General features: G+C 39.3%; 1 protein-coding gene across 1 annotated transcript; it reads right to left on the bottom strand.

The window, feature by feature from the left end:
• Positions 1-3,449: 3,449 nt before the first annotated feature.
• Positions 3,450-15,993, bottom strand: LOC131248240 (uncharacterized). Its single transcript, XM_058248412.1, has 4 exons — positions 14,229-15,993; positions 4,797-4,943; positions 4,268-4,384; positions 3,450-4,103 (listed from the first exon to the last, which is right to left on the bottom strand). Exons 1-4 carry the CDS (start codon positions 15,756-15,758, stop codon positions 3,465-3,467), a joined length of 2,433 nt encoding a protein of 810 aa, XP_058104395.1. The 5' UTR covers positions 15,759-15,993; the 3' UTR covers positions 3,450-3,464.
• Between the last annotated feature and the right edge of the window lie 1,001 nt (positions 15,994-16,994).

Here is a 16,994-nt window from a genome sequence, read left to right as displayed (position 1 = left end):
TATTTTTATTTTCCCTTCATCCAGTTCTTTTTGACATTATCAACGGGTTGGATGGAAAATAAAAATTATGTATCTGCTTGAAGTGGCCCTTGGAAATTTTTTAATAGCCATTGTTCAATCATCACTGTTTCTTGTGGAGTGGTCTACCTGAGATTTTTATATGCTTAATGTTTACGATCTTGCCTTAAAATGGGCTGGAAAAACGAATGGACGGCGTGGATATACAACATATCATCAAGGTGGGGCCTACGGTAAGGGTAACACACACAAAGCTGTTAACCTGTGATACCTAATCCGCGCCCAGGAGTCTCAGGGTTTAACACGCAATCAGAAAGAGGTCATTAAGTGGTAAACCGTCCAAAATTGTGGGGCCCACTTCAGATGGCCTGTAGAACTGAACTAAAATGGATTGAGTTTACTGGCTTGCGTGGACATTCAGCAGACGGTCAAAATAAAAGGTCATTGATGGCTCAAATCTATTAGAGATTAAAATTGTCCAATCTCAGTTTGGATTACCCATTGAAGTTGTTCTGGAGGGTTCAATTTAAGTCAGTGGCTGGACGTATGCAATTCCATAGTGCTTGAGTATCAACCACCACACTCCGGTAGATTATCAAATCACTCTCTCATTGGAATCTGAGGGTTCGTACGGTTGCACCCAGAAACTTCACCTGTTTTATATCGGAACCGCCCAAATCATGGGACGGGTTTGGGTCAGGTCGCAATGAAACCAAGCCTACCCATTACTAAACGGAGTAAGACTTTTTGAGGTGGGCTACTTGATCAATGTTTTGGATCTAGTTAATGATTAATAATTTGATCAGTCATACCGATGGCATACTTCATTACATCATATTAGTGGGCATGAGAGTTTCACATGGATTTTTAACAAATAAATAAATATAATAATAAAAACTCCTGTCTCCTGGTTTGTTATAAATAGTGACTCGATCTCCACACCTGCATGTGATCGTGTCATCCAAAGGTGTAAGGTGCGAAGAGCCAATCCGTCCAACTCTTGTTATGACTTCTCAAATAAGTATACAACTTTGCATCTGGTTATTTCGATTCTCGTAATATATGCATAGATAGATATCATATTCTGCATTTTGGATTACATCTGGTACGGATCCTTACTCTTGCTCCGGTGGTAGACTTTTAAGAGTTTCAACATCTGGTCAAGGGTTCGAGTATCCATAGGTGGTGCAATCTCACTACCGCGTGGCCACGCGTGGCTGAGTAGTGTGTGGGGGTGTGTGTGCGTGTGTAAAAATCTATGCATTTATCATGTCTTCCACCTCAGTCGGATTTAGGATGATTGAGATATTGGACAAACAATAATATAATCTTCAACGTGCACCTATAAGATTTTCAGAATATGTTTAGATCTGACCAAACTGGTCATAACATTTAAAAATGTGTTTTGGACACATCCGATTCGTTTTGAGTCAGATTAAGCTAAAACTTGTTTCTTAACCTAATCAGTATGTTCCCATCATATCCAACAAGTAAGATTGACCTATGGATGGCCTAAATTTAGACTTTTGATCAAACTAGGTATTATATATTATTATTACTATGAATTATACATGAGTTATAATTTTGTTTAAGTGTACCAAACTAAGTAAATAGATGGTTGTTGGGTTTCACTTTACGAATGACCCTAAGTATACATTTTATTGAGTTTTGATTTGGTGCAAAAAAGGCCCATCATCCCATGGTTGTTTGGCAGCATAAAGCAACTGGGGATTGCCAATCCAGGGGGTTTCCAATCCCCTCTTTGAGGGGGTTTGTAATCCAAGGTGAGAGCTTGGATTACACCTAAAATCATTTGAATAGTTGCGTGTATAAATGTATGTCACTATACACTATCATTCTACTGGGCACATGGCCCACTAACGATGATCAGCACCATCCAAACATTGTTCATGTAGATTAGCACCGTCCAAATATTGTCCAGCACCGTCCAAACATTGTCCATATCAATCAATGATTAAAAATCGTTGGTTAGTCACTCAGACATGATCTTGTGCTTGCGGTCCATCTAATACTTGGAATTTCATCACTTTTAGACAAAACATATATTTTAGCGGGCTTATCACAACCATAGTGTCTAAAATTATATATCTCACTAATTGGGGATATTAAAGTTGATTTAGTAATTAAATTCAAACCCCCGTGAATATGATCAAACTAGGTATTATATATTATTATTACTATGAATTATACATGAGTTATAATTTTGTTTAAGTGTACCAAACTAAGTAAATAGATGGTTGTTGGGTTTCACTTTACGAATGACCCTAAGTATACATTTTATTGAGTTTTGATTTGGTGCAAAAAAGGCCCATCATCCATCCTAGACGGTTGATTTAAGTTGTTAACCTTTAAATCATTGATTCGATTGTCAATTTATAAAAAAATTCTTCCAACCTTTAGATGGTTAACATCAGCCACATTTTAGGCCAAATCATACTACTTCCATATGATCCATTGAAGGAAGGATTATATAAGCAACCTCGAGTCTAATATTGGGGAATTTGAACTGGTCATATTAGCCACCATGGTGGCCTCAATCGGTGAAAAATTTATAAAATCTAACTCGTTATTATGAGATTCAATATCAGGATTACATATAGTTATGTTTAGGTTCAATGCAAGCAGTGACGAACATACAAACAATTGCCATTTGATAGTATACAAGTGATGTGGAGTAAATGGTGATGGTGGTGTGTGAGGTTGAGAGACTGATTTCACCCTGAATGTTGAGATGCATTACTAACATCAATTAGCTTCATTTCTAGAAGAATCACTCACATAACTAACATCAATTAACTTCATTTTTAGAAGAATCACTCACATATTGTAACTTTATCCCACAGGAGGGGTCGTGATGATTTGTTTTACATAACCATGTTTGTTTTCCTTTGTATTAATCGTACCCAATCAGGGCTGAAACATCTGGGCCACTCATCAGGTGAGACCCAAAGTGAAACCCCACCCCAAAACCCAGGTATCAGAAGAATTTACTCATCACGTGCCTCACTTGTATGGTGAATACCCAAAATAGGCCAGTTCTTTAGTAAAGGTGTCATATCAATGCGGTCACCTGAGGAGTGGCGAACCAGTTTGAATATTGGGGTCAACAGATTAACGATCAGGAATCAAGAACACCAAGCCAATTTCCCCATATGGTTCATGCACCATCACATAACCTCCTTTCATAGATTCTTCAAAAGCATCCTCTCAGCAAATGAATACTGGTGAGGGTGATTTGTCGATTTGAATTTAAACATAGCAACAACCTGCTAGGACTTGCTACATTCATATTTTGCGGTTGCAGATTACAATTGAATTTAAACAAAGAAATCAATATTTTTTTTATATAACTTTTCTATGTTGATATGTACATTAGCCGTAGGAAAGGCAGCACACTCGGGCCGGGCAAGTAGCAGATGATAATTCTATCGTACCAAAGAGGCCCAAAGGGACGACGGATACAAATACAGCCCACAAGCTTTCTTCAATACACTGAAAACAGCGTATAAAATCAAAATCATCACAAATTTCTTGGATGCCAACACCCTCAAGTTTATCCTCAGCCCACGCTCCCTCATGAACCTCACCGCTGCATGACCCAAGAACACAAGCCACAACCCAACTGAAGATAACACCGTCCATAGAGCCTCTTTCAATCCACCCACATGGCCCGCGTTGTCACCAGGCACATCGGCATAATCACAGACCAGACCCACAGGGACACTTTCTGCCCGGTCTAACCCAAGAGTCTCATTCAGCCAAATTGACAACCTGATGAGCAGCCTCGCCAGCCACGCCACCTCTCCGTCAGAGATGGGCCGCCTCATCCAGTCTCCTTTGTATTGGACGTCAGCCCAAGTGCGTTTGCCGACTCCTGGGTGCTTGGGTGTGAACACCTCATCGCGACTGTGCATCAGCTCTGGCACGACCAAAGCAGGCTTTCCAGCCATGTCACCAAACAGGCTGCCCATCCCGGCCTTTACAGAATCCAGAGTCCGGAGGTTCTTTCCCAGATTATCGCCAGAAATGGCTTGGATCTCATGTTCAGCCCGCAAAATCAGCAGCTGTTGAAACACAGTTCAAAGAACATTTCATTCAGTCATTTAGTGCAAGACATAATCATCTCTTCTTCTTTTTCATTTTTTTTTTTTTTAAAAAAAAAAAAAAAAAAGTTCTAATGGGTAGCAGGCTTTCAAAAGTTTGAATGAAGACAGTAATGAAGAAATACCTGAAGCAATTGCTTTCCTCCGTCTTCTCCCTCACCGAAAAGTCGTAAATCCTTGTTCCAGTTCTCATGTAAGAAGGATCCATCAACATCACTCTCACATAAGCCATCCTCCCAATCCTGACGTTATTACCATGAAAAATGCAGGTTTACAAATATAAATAAGATAAAGGAATGTTATGAGTATCTTCCTAATAAAATTTTTACCGAACATCCCCAAACCACCTGGAAGAAGAAGACCAATATGAGATTGAAAACCTCCAGAAACACCCTTCAAAACCAAACCTTAAAGTTGTGGGCAAGAAGATTAAAAGCTTGCCAAGGGCAAGACTATGAGGAATTCATTCAACCGTGGAGTAGCATACTGTATCCCTAACTTGGATGATTGCTTGTTATCTAGAGTTCTTGTATTCTTCGGGCTTTTGTTGCTTTGCCCTTTATTAAATAAAATTACCTTTCTACAAAATTATTTAAGGAATAATAATGCTTCAAGTACTGTGCATGAAACATCTATGACACCAAGAAAACATACCTCTAATTGCTCTCGAATGGATGGAACACATTTGTATGAACTGTCAAACATAGCTGAGGAAGATCCACTGGATTTTGAATGATATGAAGCATCAATTTTCTTTAGATGTTCCATCAGTTCTTTGGATGATGTTAAAATGCTTAACACCTGCAGAAACAAATTTCACACCATTTTAAAACAGAGATGTGAAAATCAAATTGGGTTTTAAATTCATAAAACAGACTAACAATGTTGATAAATAACAGCATTCAACAGAATTTATATAAAATGCTGAACTGTAGAACGAATCCAAATTCTATACATGTTGTGAGAAGTTATAGTGCCAGTAGTAGCAATTCCATTATTATTATTATAATTATTTTGAAAAGCAGCAATTCCATTAAATTGCTCTCCAGTTCCATGAGATAAACTGAAAATTCTACCTCTGATGCTGCATTAGGGAAGACTCCAATACAGGACCGGCATTCAAGAAGAATGATCCTCACCACCATCTAGTGGAAGACAACTGCTATTTTGCATCTAAGCATATCCTCAAGCATTTTCTTTCAATCTCTCATTAATTTATTTAGGGTGCATCTGGTTACACCAAAAATATCATGATATTTCACTATCAGTCAATCTAATTGGGTGCAACATTTCATGAAATTTAGTGCAACCAAACACAAACTTAGACATTGAAAAATAATGTAAATGCTTATTAACATGTCCAGCGCAAGTCCTAAATAGTTTCTGCACTACATGATATTTGACTTTCCAGAGCAAAATCATAAAGTAAATATGAATAAATTTTCCACGTTTAAGTCATTTACTTTTATTTAATGAATTAATTATATTTCAAAATATAAAAGGGGGGGTCTGATTCTATGGCTCAGTGATAGACCGGCTGTGTTTCAACATTGGGATCCTGGGTTCGAGTGCCCATGTGGTGTGGGCGTGTGAGTGTGTGTAAAAAAAGATAGAAAAGGGTATCATTTATAATCAATGCTTGCTGCAATAATAATAATAATAATAATAATAATTTAAAAAAATAATAATAAATAAAATAAAATAAAAATCTATAGAACTTCAAGGGGCCTTCAGGAAAGAGACCCCATTTTCCCATTCTTGCTTGTCATTGTCGCAGAGGCTCTCAGCATGATTCTTAGTAAAGGGCATTCAGTGGGTCTTTTTCAGGGTTTTAAAGTGAAAAATGTCAATAACCAGGATTCTCACCTCCAGTTCGCTATTGACACTTTATTCTCTATGAGGATGTGAAATCTATGGTCGATAATTTGGTAAAATTATGAGGTGTTCTAAGGTTGTTTCACGCTTAAAAGTCAACATTTCCAAAATTGAGATCTTCGGGATCCAACTCTCCGTGGCTGAGGTATCACCATGGTGTGCCAAAACGGTTACGTATCGGCCGGCCGTAACGGCCGATACGTAACGGTAACGGTGGGAGCCGTTACGCATTTCGGGGTCGTATCGGCCGTTACCCGATTTTGTACCCATATCGGCCAATACGGGCCCGTTACGGACCGTTACGGGCCCGTATAGGCCGAATAACGGTAACCTTTTTTTTTCATTTTAAACTCTGTTTTTGCTATTTTTTTGAAAACTCTTGCTTCCAAACTGTTTCTCACTCCTTCTACTACTAATTTCGACCAACCTTGGCTAGGTATTTGAGATAAAAACACATTATATTACGGATTTTCTTGAATCAAAGCTCGGTGGGCCATTTTTTAAAAATTCGTCAAAAATAGGTATTTATACTTTTTAAATATGTTTTGTTGTTTTAATCATGCCATATGATGTGTTAATCATAGTGGAATATGTTAATGTGCATTTTACAGATTTGGGGTGCCATTTAATAATTTTTTTTATATTTTTTCTATTTACGCATGAATTTTGGCCCCCTTTTTTTTAAAATTCGAAAAATCAATTTTTAATGGTTGTTTTGTTGTTTTAATCATGTCATTTGATGTGTTAATCATAGTAGAACATGTTAATGCGCATTTTACAGATTTGGGGTGTCATTTTATATATATATATATATATATATATATATATATATATATATATACGCATTTATTTCGGCCCTTTTTTTGAAAATTCAAAAAATCATTTTTTAATGATTCTTTTGCTGTTTTAATGATGTCATATGATGTGTTAATCATAGTAGAACATGTTAATGTGCATTTTACATATTTGGGGTGCCATTTTATTTTATTTTATTTTATTTTTATTTACGCATTTATTTCGGCCCGTTTTTTGAAAATTCGAAAAATCATTTTTTAATGATTCTTTTGTTGTTTTAATGATGCCATATGATGTGTTAATCATAGTAGAACATGTTAATGTGCATTTTACATATTTGGGGTGCCATTTTATATTTTTTTCTATTTACGCATGAATTTTGGCCCTCAAAAATAATTACAAACACCTAAATGTAAGATATTTTCATATTACATTCATTCTAATATATCTATCATTGATAGTAGATAGTTAGAAAATTAAATATATGAATTTTGTAGTCAAATTCAAGTTATCTGGTTCATAAATTCATCAGACAGTCCGATACAACTTCTCACCAAAGAGTGGACCGTTACACCACCATAAACATGTTCCAATTTATAAATGAATGCATATTTAGAATGCTTAGAATATTTCGGATTTAATCCATATTTTTTTGGCAAAAAATTTTTTTGCACCGTTACGGGCCATTACGCCCCCGTATCACAGTTACGCACCTGTATCCGTATCGGTTTTGGAGGTCATAGTTACGCCAACCGATACCGATACGGGACACCTTGGGTATCACTGTCCTAGTTGAAGTCTCAGGTTGCAGGGTTGGGTCCTTTTGTCTTCTCACATTGGACTTCCCTTTGTGTTAGTAAACTCCCTTTGAGCGCACATGGAGAGGAAACTATCTTCATGGAAAGTAGCCACCAACCTTTAGGTGGCTGGACCACGTTAATTAAAGCTGCTAATTCAAAACTCCCTCTATATTTTATCACTGTTCAAATGTCCAAAATTTGTCCACAGTAGGATAGACAAACTCACAAGGGACTCTCTAGTAAGGAGCTTTGACCAAGGGTAAATTTCATTTACTCGAATGGAATGAAGTATGTTGGCCCTATTTTGAAGGAGGTGTGAGGATTACATGCCTAGAGGATATCAATGATGCCCTTCTAAAGAAGTGGGTCTGGAGATTTGGGACTGAAGAGGGTAACCTCTAGAGGTCCATTATTGGCGGAAAGTATGTTGTGTCATGTTTCAGCTAGTCGATTAAGCCTTCCTCTCGTTTTAAAGCGCCCTCATGGAAGGCGGTTGCTCAGTTGACTAGGAAAGTGGTCGAGGGTGTTGGTTTTTCTATCAAGAAAGGTGCGAGAGTTCAGCTCTAGGACAATATCTGGTTTGGCGAGTCCGCTTTGAGGTCAGCGTTCCCTAACCTGGTTGCCATTTCCCCCTCCTGATGTTTCCATTGCCCAATGCTTCTCTTGGTCAAGGGTAGATGCGGCCTGGGCTCTTCCCTATAGGCAAAATCTCTCTACTGACATGTTGGATGACCTGCTACGCCTTCTCAAGTGTATTCAAGGGGTCTCTCCGTCTCTGATGTCCTAATTCTTTGGTTTGGCCGAAGGACAAATCCGGGAGATTCATGGTGACATCGTTCTTTTTCCTCATTTCTAGGGAGTTGGTTGCAGATTGTTGTGGTCATATTGGCTCTCTATGATCTTACGGTGCCCCGCCTAAGGTTGTGGCCTTCACTTGGCTTGTTGGGAGGAAAAGAGTCGTCATGGTTGATAATCTCAAGAAATGAGCCATGGTGCTTCCAAATGTGTGCCTTCTTTGCACGAATGACATGGAATTTGTGGAACATCTCTTCATCCTTTGCCCCTTTACAAGGGGAGTGTGGGTTCGTATTATGGAGGTCTTCAAAATCCCTCAGGTTATGCCGGGATCAATTGAGGTGTTGTTCCCATCTCGGCATGAAGGTGTCCCCAAGATCCCTCTAAAGCATAAGTGGAGACTGGCTTTGCTTGATGGTCCCTAGTCTATTTGGGTTGAAAGGAATAAAAGTTGTTTCAGGAATCAGAGCAGTCCCATTTTGGGTATTGTTAGTCGAGTCCTATTGTATCTTAGGGAGTAGGTTTGTTAAGCGGTAGGGGTGGTTTTTTGTGTGTTTATATCCTTTGCCTTTCGGACATTTAATAAAATTCTTTAGTACCACTCTTTAAAAAAATTAAAATTAAAATTTAAAAAAATCGATGTGAAGTAAAGCTTTAAGACCTCTCACCTCTTACAAAAACCATCACTTCTTACCTTCTTTTATATAAAGCTATCCTTGCTTAAATTTTGCCAACATGTGAAATCTCCCTGACCAATGAACATACCACCCATTAAGCCAAACACAACTACACAAGCACAAGTGCCAAATCCCAATACATAACTTGGTAGCCAAGAGATCCCCTACTAGGACATTGCCCTCCCTCTGCAAAACACAACCCATTTTGCCACACACAACAACAAGTCCCAGATCCCAATAACTCGGTACCCAAGAGATCTGTGTAATAAAGCTCAGCTTTTGGCCTTTTAAAGCAAAATTCGAAGCCGGATGGACACTTCTATGAACACCATCTTAGCATTATCTCCTTGATCTTCCATATTCCACCCTAGCCCATGACCTTCTGAGGCCCCATTTGAAAACCGTCATAGGCTCATAGCCAATGAACTCTTTTCTATATCCCTAGTCCCTACCAACATTACCTCTAATCACAGTCTAGCTATACAACCACCACCTTACACCCACAAAATCACCCAACCCTCGCAAGAACTCTCTCAGTCATGCTAACATCATCTGAAGCAACCAAGTGCATCCAACAGAAGATTACCTAACTGTTCATATAGATCTTCTCAGCGGCAAACCTCACAGTTCACGTCTCCTACCCCCATTCCCCTCTTGGAGTTTTTATGCCCGATTTATATGTATTTTGGTCAAAAGCACACTCCCTAAAACTGGGTATCAACTTTACAAATTGCCTCAAATCAAGACTCTGGCTCTGGTTTCACGAGTAGGAACACTATGGCTGGTTTGAATCAAGAGCTAAAAAAATCTAGGTATGAGGCCATTCGGAAGTACACACACACACACACACACACACACACACACACACACACAAAAGAAAAAGAAGAAGAAGAAGAAGGGAAATTACAGATGCCGAGGGACTGTTAGGCTGGTTCAAGTCATTGTCTTCGAAGGTCCGAGGCAGTTGTAGAACATAGCCATGAATGCTAAGGAGAGATCTACCAACACATGCTTAATGTCAGAAACTAGCAACACAATATGGCTTTATTCTCAAAATATCCATAATAACATCAAAAGAAGAAGAAAAAAAAAACCAGAGGCTTTAAATCAAGGTATTCCATAACAGTAACGGCTACCATTATTATTATTATTATTATCTAGAGGTAGTTAGAAAAGACTTGATGACCTATGGTCTAACTAAAGGTCTGGCCCTTGATAGTGGAATGGTGGAATAGGATTCATGTAACCAACCCCAATTAATTAGGATAAGGCTTTAGATGATGATGATGAGGATTCACATCATTTGTTACCATGATATCTCAACAAGTATACCTTTGATTAGGGCATGCTTGGTGTCATTGGACTGCTTGCTCTGTGAACCATCTAATAGTAGTGTTTTCGAGGCTCAATCACAAGGATAAAGATTACTTTATTGTGGTGTCCCAAGTTGGGGATTGGATGGGAGATTTTCGTTTATGATTTGACAAAGGGTGCATTAAGTTATTAGGGACATGGCAGTGGAATTGCTCTCCAAATCCAATCTAGTGCTTAGATTCACAACAATATCTCACATAATCAAGTTGAGAACAGATCATCAGCTAGATAGGAGCCACTTCATCTCTATATCAAAGTGTTGCACCAATGCATACAGAGTGAGGTGTCTACAACGCTGCTGAGTGGAGCTACAAGGGCAAAATCCACATCAATTGTATCCTTTTTCCCATCCTAAACTTCCACTCAACCATTCTATCCTGGTCAATCTAGTTTACTCTCAAACCTCCATACTCGAGAATTTTTTTTGTCATAATTATGTTATGCTGGCTGGAGCCAGCAAGCACCTCAGCATATAGTCCGATAAATGGAACTGATCAGCTGTCAAAGAAAGGGATAGATGCAGAGCTATCCCTTTCATTTAGCCCACTCCGAGTAGGAGAACACAGTAACAAGACTAAATAGATTAACCACCAATAATATATTGGTGAAGGTTGAAGAAACCACTGACGCCTAAGGGAGTCATCATTTTCTTCTTCTTTTTTACCTTAGTGATTTAGAATATATCTTGAGACCATCCAATTCACTCCAACAGGAAGTCTTAGTTTTGTTATCAAAGCAACTTCATCGCTCTTGGGTACCTACCAGACAACTGCCACTCAGTGTTTGTCAAAGCTGTTGCATCTGAGACATTTCTTTCTCACAAAACAGTCTGAAAATTGGCTATATCACTTTATGTGTTCAATCCAAATTCTCTTACACCTACTTACAACAATATCAAATTTTGCCACTTCCCCATTCACAAATCAACAATTTTAGAAACAGATATCGGGCAATTTGTCTACTTGTCTCGACTTTGCGACCTAGCAATAAAGATTCACAATTGTCTAAATAGATTTGACTGCTAACTAGAAAGATCCATAATCCTACATGGATTCATCAATGCTTCTGAATCAAATGGGTCAACTTCTTCTCAATTCAAAAGCACCAACACTTGGAAAGCCTATACTCCACGGATAACAAAATTATCAATCGATAATAATGCTTGGTACCTCAGGGTCAAAAGTATTGTCAAGCTTGCCTCAGAACTGTCCATAGAATGTGGACTACGAATATTAAAAATGAGAGATTTTTTTTTTTGAAATACAAGTGCCGTGGTCAAACAATATATATATTCAATCAATATTCTTTTCAGATAACAACACTATTAATTAATTATTTTATTTTCTTTCTTTAATGAATTTACTAAAAACGCAAAAACAATACAAAGATGAGGGTTGAACAGTCATTCACCTATTCTTTTCACATCCTCACAAACTCATGCAGAGTACTAAAACCAAAGCTATAAAGCTTCTATTTGCTTCTTTTTTTTCTTTTTGAAAAAAAAAAAAAAAAAAAAAAAGTCATCTTAGTTAATCTGCTTTGTTTCAAAAAGTTATGTTACTACTTTCTATTCATGTCGTAGTTAAAGCATGAAGCAAAGTGTCAACAGATTTGGGCATGGGGGCAGGCAAGTGTAAGTTTCAAATGTAAACAAGTATAAATAGATGGGCAAATGGGATTTGGAGCTTGAAATGCGATTCAAAGCAAGAGAAGCGCCTACATAGAATGATCCTACAACCAAGGTATTCAATAAAGGTAAGGGTGGCTGTGATGGCCATCGTCGTTGCCTAACACTATACAGGGCCGTAATGGCCATTATAGCCAAATTCTTTAAATAAATAAAAAACAAAAACAAAACTCTAACAGCTCCGTGATGCTTAAGGGCCTGTTTGATTTTCCATGATACATGTAAATCATGATAAATAAGTAATTACTACTTTTTACACCTTGTTTGAAAATATGAGAGTAATTCCACCTTGAAAATTGAAACAAAAGTGTTGGCTTAAATATGTGGACCCCACCGTAATGTATATGATATATCCACACCGTCCATCTATTTTATTAGAACATTTTAGAGCATGAACTGAAAAATGAGGCAGATCCAACATTCAAATGGCCCACACAAAAGGAAACAGTGGCCTTAATTCATCCACCATTGAATGTTATTTTCTTCACTAGGCCCGCATTAAGGTTTTTTCATCATCTAACCCGTTCATAGGGTCACACAAACATGGATAAGGGGAAAACAAAAATATCAGCTTGATCCAAAACTTTTAAGGGCCCCAAGAAGTTTTTTAATGGTAGGTGTTCGATTCCCGTTGTTTCCTGTGGTGTGGTCCACTTGAGCTTTGGATCTACCTCGTTTTTTTGCTCATGCTATAAATTCGGCTGGCATAAAAAATGAGCGGCGTGGATAAGTAACATACATCACGATGGGCCCCGCATTGATGTTGTAAATTTCTCAATTTAAGTGTTAAAAAAGTAAGTTGTCACATCCGCATTGGGAAAGATGTGTTAATTACCTAGGTAAATAATTATTACCCATTTACATGGTAATTACACTTGAGCCGAAAAATCAAACAGGCCCTAAATGTATTGTTATCATTTCGCAGCGGCCGTTATGTAACCGTTTTTGGCTACCATGCATGCAACTCAAGTTCATATTGACAAGGAACTAACAAAATGTACAAAATATTTATGGTCTTTTGCCTCAATGTCCCCAACTACAATAGCAAAAAAGTAGGAATTATCGACATTGACCAAGCCATTGTAATCATGAAAGCACCATAGATGAATACATGACAAACGAATTCTACTCTTTACATGCTCATCGTGATAATGAGAATTTATTAGAAGACAAAGCATAAGAAATTACAGTCCAGGCAAAGATTCTCTACAACAAAGGATATCTACACAACCTTTTCCACAAGCAAATTGGCCAAATAATTAGTACTCCGGAGAACATGGAAAAAGGAAAGATAAGAACTAAAACAGTGACTGAATTTCATCAAAACCCCCCGCAGAGGCACCATGGTTTCTTATGATCACTCGTACCCCGGGGAATGATGTATCTAGGCCCAAACCTTTGATGTCAAAGAATGCACAAATTTGAAAAGAACATTATCATTATCTACAAAGAAAAAAAAATGCCTATAAACTCCTTAGGTCCTACTGATATTGGTAGATCATTGTTCAAAGAAAGTTTCAAAGGTTACCACGCAGCATGCCAAAGATTTTGTAAGGGATCAAAATAATTCATGCAGGAGATGAAATGGCCAATATCTTTCTTTTCTTTTTTGTTTCCTTTTTTGAAAGGTAATGAAATGGCCAATATCTCGACCTTGTAATTTACTCATGAACCCAACCAAATTTCATGGAAAAGCACCTCTACCAGATGAATGTACAAATATGATACAGATTAGCCATTTAACATAATTGAGCACCTCATTACTACCCATATACTATGCAATGAGGAGAATTAGCTTAGTTTCCCATGAGAAGAAAAGGGAATAATCACTAGATGCATCTATCAAGTACATTCGCAAAAAAGACCATAATTCACAACAAAGTATGAATCAAACAACATAAACTTGAGAATACATCAATAAACAGAAGGCGCAAGCATTGATTTTCTTGGAAATTTAATAGCAGTGAAAAAAAAAAATAACATGGATAATGCCAAACATCATATAGCGACTTCCAATTCAAGGCATGAAACTTATTCAAGTGGAGTTAGCTAAGTAATGCAGATTGGCAAGTGAGAGACAAACCTTCAGCACCATCTCAATTATTGTCTCTGCATTGGCATGAAGAAACTTATGCGCAAATCCAAGGAAGTGCACAAGCAAGGAGCTGTAGAACAGATAATTGGACTCGACATAACCCTGCCAGAACAGACCCTCTGATTGATACCCTTGATTAGTGGGGTTCGTTTTCACTGGAGACTGGCCATTCTCATTCCTTGAAATGTCACTTGATCTACATTCCAGTGCATCAAGCTCAGCAAACTCTTCCAGACCAATCTTCCAAGGCTCCAAGTAAGTAACCCACACGGAGAAAACCTGAGAAGCATTCTTTATAGAAGTACCGATTGGGCAAAACAGAAATGTCCTCAATATAAACCTGTACAATGGCCTTTGCATCAAAACATTCCAAGAACCAAAAGAATTCCCATAAGAAAGCAGCGGTCCAGTGGTCCTTGACTTTACAGAATCAGCTGAGCCCATCACCCTCCACTTCTGTGTCCTATTGTACTCCATGAGATCTGCACCTTCTTTACTAACAACCACACTAGTATTCAAATACTTCACCAGCAACTTCACAACTTCTCCCAAACCGGCTGTGGGAGGAGTCTCACCCAAAACCGCTCTGAATGGGAAAGACATATTGAACGAACGGCAAAAATTCAAACGCAGTGCCAAGAAGTCATTATCAACCAACCAAAAGTGTATTAATGTATAAACCAGGAATTCCGCTTGCAACCTAACTGAATTGTCACTTGCCGATGAATAATGGAGAAGCGAACTGCGGTATGGCTGATAAGCAATCAAACAAAAATTCGGCACAAAAGAACGCAGATAAGCATAAAGAAGCCGTGTGTACAAGTTACACTCCGGTTTCTGCCCTGATAGACGGGCCGCACTAGCCAAAACCGGCAAAGATGAAGTCCAGTTCTCCAATCTGAACCGTCGATTTTTCCTAACAACGACAGGACCTGAACCATCACAATTTCCTTTGCAAACAGGATAATAAGCAAACCAAAACATATAGTATTCAAAGACATTCAAATGGACCTGGAAAGACCCACTGATTGGATCCTCCTTAACTCGGCCTTTGAACAGCGGGCACAAGTCTGACAAAATGGAGGGATCCCTCTCACTCTGGAGCACAACCCGGGCCCACTCCGGCAACCTCTCGACCGGGAAAACGTATTTCACGAGTGAGTGACGATCAACGGCGAAGATTGAAGAAAGCAGGATTCCTGACGGGGAGAGGAGGTCGAATACCTTACCTGCCAGCCCAGCATCGTTGGACGCGTGAATCTGATCGATCCAACCGCCGGATGAGAGCGGTTTCTGCGACGAGCTGGAGGAGTCGTCGAAGCCGAATATCTTGCAGATAAGGGCGGGGAAAGTGATGGCAAAGAAGGATCGAGTCTGATCGGGGACGTGCTTTTGCAGGAAGGATTCGATGGCGGAGCAAGCCGTGGAGATCTGAGGCGGGGATGAGGATGAGAGGATGGTGGAGGCAAGATCCTGAGCTTTGATCTGAGAATCCATGGCGTACGAAGGAGACACCATTGTGGATGGATGAGAGATAAAGAGAGCTAGGGTTTCCGAAAGTAGAGAAAGTTAGGGTTCGGGAGGAGAATGCAGGAAATGAGGGGGTGATTTTGAAGTTCAAACGAAGAGGGTAGCAGATGGCGCCTTTTATGCGGTGATGGTGGGAGAGGATCCCAGAAGGGACGGGAATTTCCTGCCACCGTTGTTGTCGACAGCCCGGGCAACGAAATGCTTTGGTGGGCCCACAGAGATATCCGTGACATCCACGCCGTCCATCATTCGGGCCAGATCGTTTTCGCAAATGAGGCCAAAAATCAGGCCTATCCAACTCAAGTGGGACAGATCAGATGGGTATTGAGGATGAGGACGCCAACCATTCAAAACGTTATTCGGGCCCACGGAAGTTTTATCACTTTAATATTCCGTTTTCGCCTTTAATCCTGGTGGGGCTGCCTTGTGAACGGGTTGGATGGGATAAAAACGTCACATTGGGCCCCAGGAAGGTTTCAATGGTGGACGTTCCCATCTTCACTCTTCCCTATGGCGTGGGCCACTTGAGTTTTAGATCATCTAGAATTCTTGGATTTCAACCTATCATGAGCTGGTGAAAATGATGGACGGAGTGGATTAAACATATATGCCCCACGGTAGATCCCTAATAAATATTTATTGCATGGGCCCTCTGCAACAACGTTGTTGTAGGAAATAAAATCACTGAGGACACGCGGCAGGTGACGGGTCCGTGAGACCACGCGTGATGCGGATTTCCTGCGAAAGCCTTTCGCAGGAAGTTCCTGCGCTGGAAAAATGGATGGGGTCCAACGTGATGTTTTTAAGAAATCCACCCCGTACATCCATTTTATGAGCTCATTTTAGTACTTGAGACCAGAACTGAGAAGGATCCAAGACTCAAGTGGGCCGCACTAGAGTAAAAGGTGGGTAGGAAAATTCCTACCGTTGAAAATTTTCTGAGGTAGAAAGTGATGTTTACATGACATCATACCGTTAATAACGTCATTCATACTTGGATGAACTGAAAACACAAATATTAGCCTGATTCAAAACTTCTGTGGCCCACAAATATTTCAACTGTGTACCTTCAAGAATCACATTTTCGGTTCACTTGAGTATTGGATACGGCTCATTTTTGGCCTATCATACTTAAAATATCTCGGAAAACGGATGGCCGGGGTGGATTTCTCAAAAACATCACGTTGGGCCCCACCCAGGTTTCCAGCGCAGGAACTTCCTGCG

The sequence above is a fragment of the Magnolia sinica genome, chromosome 6, assembly GCF_029962835.1.
Source record: "Magnolia sinica isolate HGM2019 chromosome 6, MsV1, whole genome shotgun sequence".
In the NCBI taxonomy this organism is placed as follows: Eukaryota; Viridiplantae; Streptophyta; class Magnoliopsida; order Magnoliales; family Magnoliaceae; genus Magnolia; species Magnolia sinica.
This window is presented reverse-complemented; position numbering and strand designations above follow the sequence as displayed.

What these genes read in the sequence shown, in the direction of transcription:
- LOC131248240 (XM_058248412.1), bottom strand. Translation starts at nt 15,758, where the DNA reads ATGGTGTCTCCTTCGTACGCCATGGATTCTCAGATCAAAGCTCAGGAT. An exon ending in TAATTGAGATGGTGCTGAAG is followed by an intron (nt 4,944 to 14,228) that starts GTTTGTCTCTCA and finishes TTGTTTCTGCAG; the next exon opens with GTGTTAAGCATTTTAACATC. An exon ending in GAGGAAAGCAATTGCTTCAG is followed by an intron (nt 4,104 to 4,267) that starts GTATTTCTTCAT and finishes GTGTTTCAACAG; the next exon opens with CTGCTGATTTTGCGGGCTGA.